Source organism: Teleopsis dalmanni, chromosome 2, assembly GCF_002237135.1.
Source record: "Teleopsis dalmanni isolate 2A chromosome 2, ASM223713v2, whole genome shotgun sequence".
Classification (NCBI taxonomy): Eukaryota; Metazoa; Arthropoda; class Insecta; order Diptera; family Diopsidae; genus Teleopsis; species Teleopsis dalmanni.
The window spans coordinates 161,311,444-161,331,214 of NC_051847.1; the positions used below are offsets into that span (position 1 = coordinate 161,311,444).

General features: G+C 29.1%; 1 protein-coding gene across 1 annotated transcript; it reads left to right on the forward strand.

Moving 5' to 3' along the window:
- Positions 1 to 649: 649 nt before the first annotated feature.
- Positions 650 to 18,122, forward strand: LOC119682163 (cytoplasmic polyadenylation element-binding protein). Its single transcript, XM_038095527.1, has 12 exons — positions 650 to 669; positions 1,346 to 1,764; positions 12,149 to 12,305; positions 13,745 to 13,917; positions 14,282 to 14,415; positions 14,510 to 14,678; positions 14,746 to 14,997; positions 15,066 to 15,310; positions 15,375 to 15,555; positions 15,620 to 15,785; positions 17,484 to 17,703; positions 17,802 to 18,122. Exons 2-12 carry the CDS (start codon positions 1,747 to 1,749, stop codon positions 18,052 to 18,054), a joined length of 1,968 nt encoding a protein of 655 aa, XP_037951455.1. The 5' UTR covers positions 650 to 669; positions 1,346 to 1,746; the 3' UTR covers positions 18,055 to 18,122.
- The last annotated feature ends 1,649 nt before the right edge of the window (positions 18,123 to 19,771 follow it).

Sequence of the window (19,771 nt, forward strand, 5' to 3'; positions counted from 1 at the left end):
CTGACATTGCAAATTGAGTTCCAAAGTAAATTTAAAACTTTTAAATAAATGATTTTTTTTAACAATTAATTTTAGTTGGATTTTATATTAAAAAAGGCACTTATTGCCCCACATTCGTCGAATTAATTACAAAAATACAAACGTACTGTTACAACTTATTTTTTTAAAAATCTTTTTGGGTGGCTACCCTAAATTATATCGAACATGGTAATTTACGTAAACTGTTATACTGAACTATCGGTTTTATATGAAAGTTGCAACTAGTAAATCCTTAACTTAGTATCATTTTGTTTTTAACCGCAGAGGGAGAGGTCGCTTTCTGTTACGTTATAACTGTACATTATAAAAAAATATTTTTAATTATATGTACAAATATATATATATATATGAAAACAATAAATTGTTGAATACAAGAGAAGTTTTAAAAAATTGCTTATGTTTTTGATTTAACCAATCAATTTACTTTATATAGTTTAAAAAATGCGGTCTTTGTATTAAGTGAATAAAGTAATAACGGTACTTTTTGTATATGTTTAAAATATCAAAAAAATGTGCTTTCACATATCCTAAATTCATATAAATTTCAAAATAGCAAGTTGGAATAAATTTATTATTAAAGAAATTCTAAAATACTATTAATTGAGCTATATAAAATGTTTCAATAGTACAGTAAGTATGTGTGTTTTAAAAATTATGAAATCATCATAACTATTAAAATATCTAAAGAATTTTTTTTTTTTTGTACATTATTTTGTCATAGTTTGTAAAACGGGAGGAGTCATTCTCTTTTCAATACGATGCTTTTCCTTGCTTTTTGCTATTGTCCCTTATTTTCGTCCCAATACCCTTCAATTGAGTGTTGCCAGTAACTTCTGCTTCTTGCTCCAGCAGTGAATGTAGTGTGTGTTTAATGTAAACTGCCGGTTTGTGGTTGTCGCCTCATTGTCTTCAAACATATTCATTAGTTTTTACTATTTTACTATCATTTTAAGATTTCGGAAACAAAGTTAACGGTTATTGTTGCGTTATTGTGCGTTTTGTTCTGTTCTGTACTGTTGTGTGATTTGTGATTTTTTTTTGTACTTTTCTCTCTGTTCATTTAATTTTAATATATTAAGTAAAATGCGACAAAATGAAATCGGTCTTAAACTGATTTAAATACATAGTTTATTATATTTATAATATTCTTTATTTGAAATAAGAAATTACATTAATTTGTATTTTTATATATTGCAATATAAAAGTATAATATTAATTGAAACTCTATTTATTCTATTTTAAAATATATTTAAGAGTTTGAATTATTTTATTTGATCTATAGGAAAAATATTCATTTTATTTTCAGATAATACATTTGTGGCTTATAAAATTTGTAATTCAACAGAAACGAACTTAGCACATGTATTTTATTTACTTGGTTATATGTACAAAAAAAATGATTCAATAAAGTAGGAGACGCACTAAAGCAAAATCTTTAAAGCAAAGCACATATAGTAAACATGTTCGAGTTGCTATAAAACATCTGCGTACATGTATGACACATAATTTAGAACTCAGTGATTTTTATGCTGCATTTAACAGGCAAAGGCAACGGCAAAGGCAACGGCAACGTTAGCATTTTCCTCTACTCGAAGAAGGGTGCGCCCAAACATAGGATTTCCTTTAAGGAACCAATATCGGACACCAACACACAATTTTCATCGAGCTAATCAATTTGATTCGCGGAAATTAAATATTTTTAAAACAATGCCGTCATTGCAACAGGTATGTATCTCAGAATTAATGGAACGTTTTGCTAAGCAGTGAATGTCTACTATATATATGTCTAGTATATAATAACAGTTTAGTTTTGAGTGAAGAAAATTTAATGTTTAATGTTTACAAATTTTTAAACATTTATTAGTGTATATAGTGCGATTAATTATTATTAATATGTAGATTTTTAAATATGATATATCTAATAATATTGTTCTTAATGAGCTTTAAATAAATGCACACGATTTTGAGTACTTAGTCTGAGAAAACAGAAGACAATCCAATAAGTAATATATAAAAAAAAAATAATAAAATTTATTTTATTTCAATGTATAAAAAAAAAAAGTTGGTGATAGATATAGTAATATAATCTAGTGATATTTAGTAGAAAATGAAATATACAATTGAAAGATTTAGGAGTTTTCTACTTTAGCACAATATAACCATAGCCAATTAAGCTCCAATTAAGAGACAACACATGCAAAGCAGTGCTGCAGTTTCGGTTTCTGTAGCTACCAGGTGTACTTAGTATCGCCCATCCCAACCAACAAAAAACTAAAAAGAGAGTAATCTTTCTAAACTATAACTATAACTACCTATAAAAAAGGTACTTATAAGAAATAAACAGGTTTGTATATATAAGTAGTCGTTTCACCGCGTGGTTATGCTTTGAATATTACTTACAGTTATTATTGATCAAAACTAATACTTTTTCCCATAAAATATACTTGGAGAATATAGTTCATAGCGCAGTAAATATGTGACAGAAAACTGTGTCAAGCCAATTAATATATTGGTTTTGTGTTGACAGTAATGGTTCCTCTTGTAAACATAATCAGGGCAGAGGGATTCAAATGAGTAATTCACTAGTCTTTATTCTATAAGTATTTCGAGATTCAAAACTATGAAATAAGAAACTTAACATTTTAATAAGAATGATAACAAATAAAAAAATATTAACAAATGATAACAAAAGTTACAAATTAGAAAAGTATTTTAGGTGGGTGAGAATAAACTTAAAAGGAATAGAATGGCTGACTTAGAGTCATAGTTACAAACTCCGACAGTACATTTATTACAGTAGAACATTTTAGTTTACTATAGGTATATATATATATCAGATATTACGGCATCCCGTTTCATGTGAGGCGAAGCTAGTTTAAACGTTGTGAAAGTTGAGCCATTATGAGTCCATATTGCCATATAAAGCCCATATATTGTTCATATTCATTAGAAACAGTCGTAATAGCCAACAATACGTTCATTGCAGTATACAACATTTTACTTCACAATAGGCTTATATATACATATATATGAGCATCATTCCCGTCCAATGTAAATTGAGGTTAACTTAGAGCTTAAGAAAGTTGATCCATTACGAGTCAATATAGCGATCGTATGCTACATTATTGATATTCGTTAGAAACAGCTGCAATAGCCAGCAGTGCGTTCATTACAGTAAAACTTTTTAGTTCACTATAGGCTTCTATATCAGATATTAGCGGCTTCCCGTTCCATGTGGAGTGAGGTATGCTAGCTTAGATCCAATATACTTGCCTATAGAATTAATAAATTAACAATTGTAAAAAATACGTATAAGATTTAATATAACTTAAAACAGAATTATTGATTTATATATGTTATTTAATGTTTTTTTTTCTTTTCACCTCACATTTGAGGCGAGGCTAGCTTAAGTCTTAAGACAGTTGCGCCAATATGGTTCCCAATAGAATTAATAAATAAGCAATTGTAAAAAATACATATTAAATTTAATATAACTTGAAATGGGATTATCCATTTATATATGTAATTTAATGTTTATTTTTTTTTAAAAATCAGCTATAATTATATATTACTAAATCGAACAGACTTTTGGTTTTTGCTAATGTATAATGGGTATGGTCTGTTGGTTCGTAACTATCTGCAATAAAATACAATACTATGGAACCATACAAAATTTTAAACTAATACCTAATACCTCATCATTCCCTTCCTCGTGCACCACTCATATTAGTAGTTGTAGTATTTGTTTCTCCCAAACAGTGCTCGTCTACTTCAGATTCAGTTCATCTCAGTTATTGTTGTCAAATACCAAATAATAAAATAAAAGGAATTGCTTATGCGACAAATAAATATTTATGTATACATATATATATATATAAATATATGTATAAATTTATATATAAATCTTATATATGAACGAAATAAGAGTTGAAGAAATTATGAATAACCATATATATAATAACGCAGTCGGAAGCAGCGCAAAAACTGCAATAAACGAAAAAGAATAAAATGCGAATAAATAGTAAATGGTTTTTAACATGTCACAGTAGAATAAAAAATTGCAAAATAATCTCTTTGCATTCAGCAGATTATCCTTAAATATTTATGTAAACATTGAAAGAAAGAATTGCACAGGGGGCAGAAAACAATTATACTTTAATGTTGTGGGGCAAAAATAAAAAAATTACAAAAATTACATTCAAGTATCTTCTAATTCCTGTAATATAACTATTTCCTAAATTAAATTGATATACTTCCGTTACTTCAGATTTTAAGTATTTTAATTTGCCTATTTTGGAATGAAATTTTTATTTTAGGATTGATAGAAAGAAAGAAAGATTAACGTAATATTTATACAAGTACATACTTGGAAATATTAGTATAATTACTATTTTCAAGCAAAAAAATATTTGTGATATATGTGATATTGATTTGTGATATTGACCATTCAAACTTCTACTACTCGAACTTTTATAACTCGAATTTTCTATAACTCGAATTAAAAAGAGTGCAACAGGGTTTAAAGAGCAAATTACATACAATTCTGCTTCCATAACCCGAACAAAAATTTTGTTCCGTGCCAATAGGTATATGGAAAAGTGCATTCTATAAGTCGAATTTTTGTATTTAGTATGAATTCATAATTGGTGTTAGGGGAAGTCCCTTTTTCCGAACTAAACATTTCATTTTCTTTTTCGTATGTTGCTTCTTAGTGTAAATGCTAGCCGCTGGCAGCGTGGTTTAAAGTATATAAAATAACTACCGATGCTACTCTTAACTATTATATTGAGCTTGACAATGAAATTTGTACATCAAGCTTTTCTACAGATGACGATAATATTGAGCATTATAGCTCTGAATTAGTGGATCCGATTCTAAGCGCAACGGAAAGTGGTGATAAGCGTTCGGTGGGTGAAATTGTTCATTAGCCTTCTAAGAATAGAATAGAAGACTAATTCGAAATTATGAATTTTTATTTACAAAAAAACTCTTAACTGATAATCGATCACTATAAGGCTTGGAATAATTTGGAATCTTTTTTTTTACTGGAAATTAGAAAAAGAAATTAAAATCCAAAACCCTAATATCTGATGTATTGTATATACCATATATGAGCAGCATTAAAGCTGATAGTTGCTTTTAATCCTAAATAGTGTGGCTCTTAAATTTTGGCTAAAATATTTTGTTTTTTAAGTAATAATTATATAATTGTTCCAAATTTTAACAAAAAATATTAAATGTAATATATGGTAAGTGATATTGATTTGCTATGCAAATATTGTATATATATGAGCAGCGCAGTATTAATGTTGTTAATACATAGAACTTTTCTTAAATGTAATTCCATTACCAAAAGCTTTACAGCTATTAATGCTTTATTTAATGATAATTATTTTTTCTTTGTAAAACAAACGAAGCACGAATGCACTTAGCATTTAACAACTATCGAATAGAAATATGAATGTATACAGTATAGAAAAATTGATACTATTTGTTATTGTTGTTGTTATTGTTATTGTTATTGCTGTGCTTCTTTGCCAGGAAAACTGTTCCTCTTCTAAGCGAGGCAGCCCAGCATCCATATGTGTGCAACTGCAACGAAACACCATCCCATGCTACATGCTATCACCATAGAATACAACAAACATTTTATTTCGACGGCAACGTTTCCGATTTTTCCGTTAACATGAGTTTCCTTTAAACAAATAAACATTAAATAAAAATGCATAATTCAATGATGAATGTAGTATCTTTACGAAGATTATGTAACATATAGTACGATATACACAATTTTATAGTATATTTTTAGGCGAAATGAATGTTCAGTACTCTTGGAAATAATTTCTACTTTTCGTATTCGCGAACAGAAAAAGTCACACACCTTCTTGACAGTACGTCATCAGTTTTGAAACATTTGCATTTGTAGAATCAAATAATAACGCAATAAGTTTTGAAAAGTTTTAATTTAATTAAAAAATAAAATAAGAAAAATATGCAGTAAAGGTTATGATAAGCAAATAATCATATGAAGAATGATCATGTCAATTTTAACTTATTTGGTCATGACGATGAAGGCATGTTATGCAGACATTTAAATCTCAATTTTCAGTTTCATGGTATTACTACTATTTTAAGGACTTTTTTATTTAATAATTCGTTTAAAAAGACAATATGTATTGTGTGAGTATGCTCACATTTATAATAATTTGCTCCGAAAAGACACAAATACAGGGACAGGAAGTACCTGCAGAATGATCAAAGAGCATTATAACTGATTTCTATTTGTTTTGACATCAAATCTATATTTCGTATCCATTTATAATGATTTATAGCTTCATTTGTTATTCCAAGCTCTGAATCAACCCAACCCAAAGTCTAATATTTTCTTCTTCTGCATTGACGCTACAGCTGAAATCCTTACAATATTTAACCAGTCCTCATTATAGCTCCATTTGTACAGTATTTCAAACTCTGTATCAACCAAATCAACCTCTAATATTGTCTTCTTCTGCATAGGCGCTACAGCTGAAATCCTTACAATATATAACTCGTAATAACTTGATTTGTACAGTATTCCAATCTCAGCATCAAGCCAACCAACCTCTAATATTTTCTTGTTCTACATTGGCGCTACAGCTGAAATCATTACAATATATAACCATAACAATATTCTCATTATAGCTTAATTTGTACTGTATTCGAAGCTCTGTATCAACCTAATATTTTCTTCTTCTGAATTGGCGCTACCGCTGAAATCCTTACAATATTTAATCAGTCCTCATTATTTCTTTCTTCCCGTTTTTCACCACAAGTTATCTCAGGTTTTATCCCATTGAGATCAGAGATGTCCACCATGCTTTTGTTATCATGTTTTTTATATGATTGTCTGAGAATTGATGTAGGCTTTCAAGCCCGTATCTTATAATAAATTCAAAACCTTAGTATTTTTCGTCTATTCAATACCGTTCTGCTTCCGTTCTTATCTGTAATATTTCTGGTAAACTTTTGTAACATCGTGCATAGATGTTAGATTTCAATCCGCTTTAGGGTATAGGCTCAGTTCTATAGATAAGTATTGAGTAGATAATAGTTTTGTATTTACAAATTGCTATTTCTGTTAAAGGTTGTTATCAAAAAGTAACTAATTTTATTTACATCGATAATGCGTATTTGAATGTCACTGCGCAATTGTCAGAGCAAGTTACGCAGAAGTAAATTTATTCGTAATTATAAATATCCTTAAATGTGTACTTTTAAATAGTTAAGGCTAAATATTTAGGTTAAGGCTAAATCTGTATATATCATGTTTTTTTATTGTATGATAGATAGCATGTTTCACGTTGGCCTTTGTTGCAAAGCCTGCATTTTTACGATTATTAAAGTGTTTATATAATCCTTTTATATTGTGTGTGTATCGTTGCCACTGCAAGAGAGAATGGTATTGTTTCTTATATGACTACATTATTTGAAAATTTCCTTCGTTTGAGAAGCTGAGTAAAACCAACAATGAAAGAGTAATTGTAGGAGAGAGTATTTTCTGAATTTAGATCCACTAACTTCGCTTTTAAAGTATTTTTATGTCCTATAGGTGTATTCTTATTTCTCTGGTGGTGTTCCGGTAGTTCTGAATATTTTGCATATGTCTATTTCTTACGATCTCAGGTTTAGTTGTGATAAATCTTGAATGATTAGCTTTGTTAGTTAACGAACAAATAGTCGCTTAACGATAATCAAATGGATGTAATATGGATATTATCAATTCATATGATCTCTGATATGAATTTTCCCACATTGCAAAGATCTACAAAACGCAGATCTTTTCTTCTTCCCAGATTTGTGCCAGAATAAGATAAAGTAAATGAGCTATTATTGTAGAGCAAGCTTTCAAAATTGTATTAGTTTTTATGATTCCAGTGAATGACATATTCCAGTGGCAATCAGTCTTATCTGAGATGAATTTCACTTAAACCATAACATGTGAGTCCATTGTGATGCTTTGGCAAAGGTTTTATAGAATGCTGATTTCTAAGAATTTTAAGTACACGAAATTTTTAAATAAATTTTTATTTAGTGTGTATCCAAATGGGCTTATATTGATCGTTTTTTTTTTCTTTTCTGTTATTTTATTAATTTTTTAATAGATTTGCATTTATTTCAAAATGTCATTCAAATAAATAGATCTTACCCTGAGTAAAAAAAAGTTATAAATAAAGTTGTTTGTATGTTATTAAAATGCATTAAAATGTAATTTTGGAAATTATTTTTTAAAAAAAAATTTCATTTCAAAAATAGGCTCGAGGCAACTGCATTTATATTTTTGCTCTCATATCCTTTTATATGACGCCATCAGTAAAAAAAAAAATAGAACACTGCTCATATATCTTATAGATTGTCCGAAGTTTTTTCCAATATACAGTCAAACTTCAATAGCTCGAAGTACTGTTTTGCAAAGAAAAGGTTCCACTTATGAAGAATACGATTTGAAGAAAACCTTGTGCACTCTCTTTAGTTCGGGTTATAGAAATATAACTATAAGTTATAGATGTTCGAGTTATGGAAGTTCGACTGTATTACATTTTGGCAAAATTAATATTATTATTCAAAAGCCACTATCATTTTGATAAAATATTATTTTAATAACATTTTTTTTCTGTAATTTAAAATAATTGCTTTTCTTCATACATTATAAAATTATGTATCCATTTCCGCGATATTCCGTGATAATTCTAAAAATAATTGTTCTTTTCTGCTAAAATAGAATTAAAATATTAAATAAAATAATAAAATATTCAAAATAATATTAAATTTTCTATAAATTAGTGTTATAACGCAATCAAAAAGAATTTCCTTTTTTTTCTCTTCGCAATTTGGTCATGTATATAGGCATTGTTAAATATGTATATAAAAGTTAAAATAATATTTATAACAGTTAAAAAGAGATTGTAAAAAGAAAAAAATTTTGGTTGTCTTGGTTTATATAATACTTTTGACATAATTTTAAGCTTTAAATTTTGAACTGTCTTATGAATATTCTGCTCAAATCTTCCATCTATTGGTACTAGTCGACGGCGAACAACAAATGCCAAATCAAACCATTCATAATAGACCGATAGATTTTCATCCTTTCATAATTAGCCAAGTTTTCTGTGAATACTCTCAACTGAACTGTTCAGTTTCGCTTTACTTCATTATGTTGTCATTCAATAGTATCCGAGCATCCGCGAATCATACATAAATCGTTGGCTGTGAAGAATTCCTTTGCATTAAGAACCCTCACAAATATACTAAGCACTTCTATTAATGGCCTTACAAATATACATTTAAATGAGCAAAATAAAATGTATGTACGTTTAAGTTGTCGCCATTTCGCTATTCGCTTCTGTGTTCAATTCCGTCCGTTCGTATTACAAATTTTCTCATTTGTTTGTAGAATTTTTTGTAGTGTCAACATTTATATGGCATTATATTCTGTCGTATAAATAGCTTTTTTCTGTATACAGTTTTTAAGTTCAAGTTTTTCTTAAAGCATTCCTAAAAGTCCACCCACCATTCTCTTAGTCTATTAACTGTTCTCATTTTTCACTTGTTGCCTTAACTTTCGTTAATCCTTTGTAATGAATTGTACGCCATTTTCAATGGATTGTGTGGCCAGTGCCTGATAACAAATTTTGTGCTAATTTGACTTTTAAATTTACATGAAACAACGGCTTTTCTCAGTGCATAGAAGCTTGGAGTTGTAAAATGTTGGCACTTAATGACACTACGACATTGTAACATTCTATCAATCAAGTCGATCTCCAGTTGTAATGATGTAATCACTTATGTCCTCGCTTATAGAGACAGGGCTAACTACAATGCAAGTAAGGATTATCATTTATACTTACGGGTCAAAGATGGATAGAGACCAGAGAACTGCAAAAAGTACTCAACACTTCGCTAGCAGTCCCGTAGAATAGAAATATACATGTCTATTATTTATTGATAACGAAATCAACATTTCGTTTATAGCAACAGAAATAGAGGAACCTAGATTCGAGTAATAAAACCTCTATCTACGTCATACGTCCTACCATAGCAAACTTTCCACTGCTCCTATCAAATAAATTTATTGTAGGACTGGACCTGGAATCCGGCGAGCAAAACCCCGGCCAAAAAGGTTCGTTACAGCACTTATAATGATTTATACTTTTCTCATATGATACTCATAAACACCCACACTCGACACAAAAATGATGCAAATAATTTCTAAATCATTCATGAGTATTTCGTCACAGTCGGGAAAAATTTGGCTGTTGATGTTTATTATGCAAATAATTTCTTACTTAAACAATTCCTAATTTAATACAAATATATTAAAGAAAACAAACAAAATACATGCATTTAAAATGCAAACAACAACAACACACATAAAAAGCACGAAACTAAACACACAAATTTTTTTCTTAGCAAACAAAAGCGCGCCTGATCGAGTCATTTATTTTTGATGAGTACTTTCATTGATTTATACCACTCGAGTATATGTATTGATTCATGAGTCATTTGCCATTTATGCTACTCTACTTAAAAATGTGTACAAATTCGTGTGAAGCTGATTCGTTAGCTCCTGCACTTGAAACGAATACACTTATGAATCAGTTTTGTGGTGAATGTGAATGGAAAAAATGCAGAATTATGTTTTGTTTTTGTATGGCAACAATTATGACTTTTTGCAGTTCTCTGATAAAGACATATAAGCCGGAATATATTCCGTGGACCAAGTGATTTATAAAACCTACCACTTTTAGAAGTTTACTTTAATAAATCAGGCGAAAATCCTGAGTCCGTTCTCTTGCTGCAAACATTTACTTCTAGAAACAGAAAATCTATAATGTCAATAGTAGTCAGACAACTACCAAATTTATTTCAATAAAAAATTTATAAATTTATTAGGTACCTCTAAGGTAATTCTGATTTCAATACTTGGATATACTGATATAGCGTGAAATGAGCGCGCTAATGAGCTAGCGAGACAACGCCTCTTCACTGAAATTTCACGTTTCAATCCCTGCTTCTGCCAGCCACAGACGAAAGTTGACAAACAATCATTTTTTATAACAGGTCAACAGAATTTGGGCTAATATTTCTTTAGCAGACAGGTCAATAGCGACATGGACTATATACTACAAATGTGGAACTTCTGACTGAATTCATAAAAGTAAATCGAAGAATGTAAAATGATATCGGTCCTAACGATCAATGAACTATAGGACAGTATAGATCCAGAATGAGCCTACCCTGTCGAATCTCTTGTATATGTTTATCAGCGCTCAAAGAGGAGAGACCGAAAAATCTCGTGTTCTATGGATAGGCTTAAGCTTTTGGGCGTGAGTATGGATATGAGTATAAATAGTATCATGTGGAATACGATGAAATCATATATGGTATAAAGTTCTGATTTGATTGAAAAGAGTTTCAATACCTGAAATTTCAATACTACTCTTGTAGAAATATTTATCTTTGACTTATAAATACGACTTTGTTTTGACGATGACATCTTCACTGGACAAATGTCTTTCTGCCTGGAGCATTTTTTCATAATCTGGGAAGGGTTGTAGTCACTGGAGGCCAAATCTGGCGAATACAACTCTAAACAGCTCTCTAAATTGTCAAAACATTGTTGTTTTTAATCAACTGCGAACAAACGGAACATTTAGCGTCAGTGTTTATATTGCCACGTTTTAAAAGCGTTATTATTACTTATTTGAAACTTATTAGAAAAAAAAAAATTATTTTTTTACCTATTTTATAGCCTATATGAGGTACCGATGCACTTATACAATTCATAATACATTATACGATGCCAGAGATGCATAGAGTATATTAAAATAATCATACAGTTTATTATTTTTAAACTTTGTAGTCCCTACAAAAAACAAAACTATAACAGTGGTCTGGTCCATGGTAAAAAAAAAGGTTGGGAATAATCGATCTAGACAATATATTTTGAAATTTTCCCATAATATGTAGGTTTATGAATACCATATTAGAGAGCAAAATGTTTAGTTCAATTTATTTTAATTGTATATAAAATATGTAAGCTGTTAATAAATATATTTGAAATCGTTTTAAGCTTGGAGCAAACGGTGGTGCTGCAAATGTCGGTTCTTTTTCTGAAGCTAGCACAGAAATTTTACAAACTCATTCAATCAATTCAATATTGGAGCAGCGTCAAGATCTTTTAAATCAACAAAATGAAACCACAGGACGGATTTTGTCACCAATAAATGGTATGAAATGAAATTATAATATTTGACATTTAGAATTTTTGTAAAATGTATATAAATAATTATCCATAAGTATTTTTTTTACGAATCTAAAGGGGCTTATACGAATAAGTCAATGTCTGTATTAAGAACACTACAAAAATTGAATAATTGGTTTTATATATTCTTTAATTAGATGATATAACTATATATGTAACATATTTTAAAAAAATAATTATTATATTAATATACTCTATTGACGAAAATGTGACCTTAAATTCACCTTAAATTTCCTGAGAAGATACATACGTAAATTGGCAGCCCTATACTGTTTTTAACTGTGATGATGTTGTTGTTGTTGTAGTTCGCGGAAATCTGAAAACAGATAACATGAAAGAAATTTCATGACAAATACTTGGGTGAGGATGTAGACGAATAATGATTTTGTGAGAGAGAAGGAGATCATTGGGAATGGGTGGAATATAAATTGATTTTAACCAAGACTGATTAAGCCTGAGAAACCTGACTGGTCACTTCAATGGATAGGTACAAAGACTAGATTAAGGTTTGTTTGTGCACAGAAAGTTTCTCCACATGGATTGCACAAACTGTGATGATAGACATCAACAGTTAATATGTTTTTAAGGAAGCATTATGAATGAAGGTCTCTATTGTTTTGAATCAAATTTATGTCTGGATATGTGGTTGTTAACAAACAATTTTTTCGGATTATGAAGTTGTTTGCCATCTTATTAAAATTGTACACAGACTTTGGGATCCTTATGTCTAATGCTATTTGTACGCTAGGTAAAGTTATGCTGGCAGATCAAAAAGGCCACGTGTAGACCATTAAGGTCCATTGCGATAACAGATTAAAGTCTTAATTTTTTAAGCGATAGTGTGCATTGCTTAGGTTGCGCGTGTTAATAGCGAATTTTATTAGGATTTCAACAGAAACCTCAAGTATGTACTCTAGTCCGGTAAAATTGACAGCCCCCCCCCCCCCCATGTATTTTTGTCGAGTTCTTAAGAGAGTCGGACAGTTACACAACATATGCTCCAGGGTTTCCTTTGCATCCGGCTTAGTTTGTGCGCATGTGATGAGAACATACAGTAACCTGTCAATTAGAAAGCCAAAGGAACTGTAAAACATTTACAGTTCCTTCGGCTAGTCGATATAACATTCTTGGTGTACTTGTCTACACATAATCCTAGCAATGCCACCCGTATCTTATCACAAAAAAAATTTATTAAAAAGATTTTATTTATGTCTGTACTGCTAGCGGAGCAGAAACTAGAGTTGTAAGCTAAACAAGCGATATATCAAATTTATTATTAAAGAATTATAAATATAATTAATAAAAATAAGATTAAATTAATTGATTGCTTTTTAATTAATAAAATACAGAAAGCATAAAACTTGTATTAATAGAAGATATATATTTTTTATTTACATTATTTAGATTTATTTAAATTGAATTTTTACGGATTGAAAAATGCACATGATTTTCCTCTAGCTTCTAACGGAGATGCAATGAGTTCATCAATGCCACCATATACACCTCTAACTCCAAGTTCCACACAGTCTTTACTATCTCCAGCACATACTTCTTCAAATTCCCTAGACGTTTTTCAAGTAAGTCAACTATTTGGTTCTTTTTTTTAAACTTAATATTTAATATTTTAATGACGTCAATATATTTCTATTTTTTTAATATGTTTGCATATTGTTATATACACTGCACAATTGCACTCACAAATAAATGTATTTTCAATTCAAAATCTATATAGCATTCTAATCTATTTATCTAGTTTTTTTTATATTCTCTTATATGATATTTATATTTTTATTTTGTATATATATATATTAAATATATACGTATATTTACTATATATATTAATATATATATATATATATATATTTATATATATATATATATATATGCGTGTATTTATGTATATATTTATATGTTTATGTGAATTTTACTAATTCTCTTTAGTTTGAAAATGTTGCACAAAATACACCAATCAAGGCTTTCCAAAAAAACGTCAGCTTCGATTATTCTGCACCTTTATCGCCAAGTACGCCTACATCTAATTTTAATCGTTCTTTTCACAATTCACCTTTAATCAGGTAAAATTACCTCTTTGTGTACATTTTATATGCTATGTGTTTATATTATTATTTGAAGCAAATTTAAATATTTAATAAATTAATAACATTTTAGTGACAGCAGCAATTCTTCTAGCGGTTATGGAATATCGCTTGATTCTATACCAATGATTTATCAGAATACTTACAATGGAAGCGGTCCTTCTTGGAGCCGTTCTAATTCACCGGAGAGTCAAAATAGTAATCAATCTAATGCTGAACAGAAACTGATGGAGGCAGCTATGGTATGTTTTAAACAAGGCGAATTAATTGCTCATGTTTTTATTTTAAACTGTTATTATACACTTTTAGAATGTATTGTCTATCAATAATACAGAATCGGAAAATCAAGGAAATTTAATGAAATTACAGAATTCTCCATCAACTCCGCCAGCAAATCTATTTGACGAAAAGAATTTGCCTCACTACGAAACACTATCTGCTATTGATTTTGAATTATCTAAATTGCAAACTTTAAACACCTTGAAAATGTTGCAAGCTCAAACGCAGCGATTCCCATTTCTTAACAATTTACTTCAAGGCTATAATACTGTAAATCATCAGGTACCAGAAAAATGAATTCCATTTGATAATAAAATGCATAATGCATAAAACATTTCTATTTAATTTAGTTTAAAAATATACAAATGCCTCAATCAGCTGTCGGCTCGATTAATGATGCTCATTTAGATCGTATTGCAAAGCTTTATCGTTGCTCTGCATCGTACTATGAGGCTACTTGTACTTGGAGTGGACAACTACCACAGCGCTCACATCGTATGCTGAACTATTCACCAAAAGTTTTTTTAGGTGGAATTCCTTGGGATATTAGCGAACAGTCTTTGATACAAATTTTTAAACCATTTGGTCAAATTAAGTAATTAATTTCCCACTATCAATTCAATACATTATAAGTAATATGAGTGTAAACTTATTTACAGGGTAGAATGGCCTGGAAAAGAACAACAGGCTGCTCAACCGAAAGGATTTGTGTATATAATTTTTGAATCAGAGAAGCAAGTTAAAGCTCTTCTCGCTGCCTGTGTATTTCAATCAGATGATTCTCTAAACACCGTTACTTATTACTTTAAAATATCTTCCAGACGCATTAAATCAAAAGACGTTAGTTCATCATATTTTATTTAAATTCAAATAGAAAATAATTCTCATATTACTGTTTAAATAGGTAGAAGTTATTCCTTGGATAATAGCGGATTCAAATTTTGTTAAAAATACTTCACAAAAGCTGGATCCTACAAAGACTGTATTTGTTGGCGCTTTACATGGTAAACTAACAGCAGAAGGTTTAGCTAAAATAATGGATGAACTTTTTGATGGCGTATTGTACGCAGGTACATAACTTCTATTTTCTTTTATATATAAAAGCATATATGTTTCCACATGGTTAAAAATTAATATTGATTCCGATGAGTTAGAATAAAATCAATTGTTTGGCTAGGATGACTTATAGCTATATAAATAGCCGTTATATACTTGACATCCCTTTCATTCTTGTCAATCTTAACTTTGCAATTATTTATGTGTCATCTTTTTGCGTAAATTATTTTGTTCTTGTCATTACCTGTTATCGCTTTCAAATTAGTTTGATTGTATTCGGTTTCAATTCACATAACGAAATTCATTCTATTAAATGCTTTCGTTCTATATTATTATATTGGGGTTAGTTGAGTCAGTGTACTTGAACACTTTTACTCTCTACTAACTGTGAGGTTTCTTCATAACCCTTCTCTACGCCTTAACTGGATTATTGTTTATTAATTCATCAGACTAATAACTGACCTCGGATCTGCATACCTCCACGAGGAGCCTGTAACCATTCCGAGATTCGATAACGCGGCGTTGGTAAGCCTGTCAGTTTTCGTAAATAGTTTCAGTGCCCTATCCTTTATGTATTTTTTAATGGGATCAATCTTGAGGTCCCTGAGGATGTCATTCGTCGTAATGTATAACTGCTCTGTTTAAATGATTTATAACATAATTGTGGTTTAACGGCTTTAACACATATATCAAGATAATGCGCCGATAAACGTTCCATTGAAAATTCTAATGAATTTCCGCTGGCACTAATGAAGTTATGTGTTTTGGACGTAACTTCTTCCTTGGTAGGGAGCGACGTCCACCCAATCTCTGGTGATCTTTGGGGCACAGCATCCGGTGATGAATATGCAACACCACGCCAAATGATGAATGAATACCAATTATTCTACCCGCGTAAGTTTGGGTATTCTTAACCACAGGCACTATGACACTCCCAACCTCAATTGGTTAGGACAGCCGAAGATGTGGGCACTGACCCCCGTAGTACCAGATTTACACCTTGGTCGGGTGCTGTAAGTGCCGTGTCACTTACTATCGTTGTAAGTGCTGTGTCACTTACTATCATGCACACTTACTACCATGCACATTCCAAACAGTGTCGGCATAGCTCTGAGATTTTAGCCGTCTCTCATAACACGCATGCCTTACCTTGGGAATATTCTAACCTCTTACCCGTAGATCATCTGTACTAACGGGTGACTTCAGAATGTAGTTCTTACTGACTAAATTAGCCATTACAGACGTGAGTCGTCTTTGGCCGCCTTCACTTGCCTCTGCCAGAATCTACATTTGCATATTATGCACCCAAACCCTCAGCGTGCCGGAGTGCAAATTATTTACTGGCAGTTGATTGATATAGAGCAGTATATCGTCATTCAAAAAAGTACTGTGGACTAAAAACTATTTAATATTTCGCAAAGATTGATAAAACTGTTAATGCGTTTTGCAAGAACCGGTAACGGTGTCTTCACAAAAAATAATATATGATATTTAATGGATATATATTTAATAATATATAATATTTAATATATAATATTTAATACTAAGCACCAATCTCAATATAATATTTTTTAATAAAAAAGTGATGTGCAAATATTTTTGCATTACCTAATTAATGTTCATTTAAAAAATTTATTTGATTTTGAATATAAAATATTTTTGTAAATATTTACAAACTATTAATATGTTTAACATTCTTAACACAATTAAAGGAATCGATACTGACAAATATAAATACCCAATTGGTTCTGGACGTGTTACATTCAGCAATAATCGGTCTTATATGAAAGCAGTTATGGCTGCCTTCGTAGACATACGCTCAGCCAAGTTCACCAAAAAAGTTCAAATCGATCCTTACTTGGAGGATGCATTGTGTTCTGTATGTGGTGTACAACATGGACCATATTATTGCAGGGAACTTTCATGCTTCAGGTATTAAACTCTTTTATATTAAAAACTATTAAAATTACAATTAAAAAGTAATGAAAAATTAAACTAAATAATAACTAAATTTTTTATTGTTGATTTAGATATTTTTGTCGTACTTGTTGGCAATGGCAGCATACTATGGAGGGCGCTGAAAGTCACAAGCCATTGACTAGAAATTCAAAATCTCAAACATTGGTGGGCATAGGCCCTTCAACCTCCACGTCACTGTGCTCATACAATACTACAATTCCGCAGCAACAACAACAACAACAAAAACAATCAAATCTATTGAACCAAGATCAAAATATTTTTTATCAAAACCAAATAGATTATTCGAAAACTGATACGAAATGAATAACTATAAAACACTCTCTTTGCCTTGTTTAACATTGATTGTTACGGTAGTAAATATAAATAATAATATTTATATAGTTTAGTTATATATATATATTTTTTTTTTGAATAATTTTGTTTTTATAAAAATTATAGCAATATTTCTCAACATTTTAAAAATTGTTATGCTATGATTTTTACAAATTATATCAAAGATTGTTAGTTATTATGTGTACTTCATGATAATATTATGAATATGTTAATTTATTTTAAAATATTTATTGAAAAACAGAAACGTACAAAACCCAGCTAAGTTGATCATATTTTGAAAAATTTGTATGACGTAATAAAAACATTAATTCATATTAGTGGTTTATTATGTATATGTGTGGACACATGCATACACATTACGGGTGTATATACATATGTAATACATATTATATTATATATTATGTATATATATAAGTGTAGTTATATGTGTTAACATTGTCTAATAATGCTAATAATTCGAAATATTTAATTTCTACTTATATAGCGAATATTATTAAAAATGAATTTTTTTATTTATTTATATTTTAAAAGAAATTTCAATTTTTTATAACATAAAAAGTTGTATATTTTCGTTTAAATATTGCTAAATTGTAATTATATATAATATTATGTTGTATTCAATTTGTTAGTATTTGTAAAGTAAAAAAAAAATTTTTATGTTTTCAAGTAACTACTAATTATGCTTAAAAAAGGTTTAAAACACATTTAATTTTTAATACTTTGTATATATATTTTACGTTTTTGCACACAAAAGTTTGTGTTTTATAATTTTTGTTTCACATGTGTAAATAAATTTTTACGTTCGCCAATTGGCATATATCAAAAAATATTTTTGAAATTTATTTTGTTTTATTTTTTTCATTTATAAATGATTAACAATTATTATAAATTGAATATTTGCACATAAGAGTTTGTCACTTGTGTAAATAAATTTTTAAGTTTGCCATATGGCATATATCAAAAAAAAATTTTTTTAATTTATTTTGTTTTTTTTTTTCACTTATTTATAATTGAATAATAACATTTATAATTTAGAAAAAATATTAGTATGAATAATCAAAGAGCTCTAAAGCAAAGAAAAACTCATTTTATTTTATAAATCTATTCTAGTAGATTTTTTATATAGCAAATATGCAATTCACTTTTTTATTATTAATCTCAATTTTTTTTTCTTTCTAATTTAAAATTATCTTTTCGTTTTAAATGTTTGAAAGCCATTTAATTTAATATTTTTATATAGATTTTAAATTACTATTTATAGTTATGGAATTGGTCTATATGTGTTCCTCCCCTATATATTAAAATTTTTTTTGAAAGTTACTTCTAAAATATATGTTTTAAATAACAGATAGAATTCCTTTGTTTCAATGGAATAACACTATAATATTTTAAATTTATCTTTTATACATTATGTTTACCTTAACAAATTTAAATGCTATAAATTATTATATATTCTGTTTTTACAAATTAAATTTGTTGTACTTTGAGTATACCTACAGGGATTTTATGGTAGTTAATTGAAATTTTATTGTAGTTAATATTATATTGAGAAAATTATAACAGATATAAAAATATATATGGCCAATGTATTTATTATATTTATATATAAATATAATTATATTATATATATATATATATAATATTTATATATATATAAATATAACTATCGCCTCTCAAATCGGTTTCT

Bases quoted from the DNA above. Each gene is read 5' to 3' on its own strand.
- LOC119682163 (XM_038095527.1), top strand. The intron at 13,918-14,281 runs GTAAGTCAACTA...AATTCTCTTTAG, and splicing joins ATTCCCTAGACGTTTTTCAA to TTTGAAAATGTTGCACAAAA. The intron at 17,704-17,801 runs GTATTAAACTCT...TTGTTGATTTAG, and splicing joins AGGGAACTTTCATGCTTCAG to ATATTTTTGTCGTACTTGTT.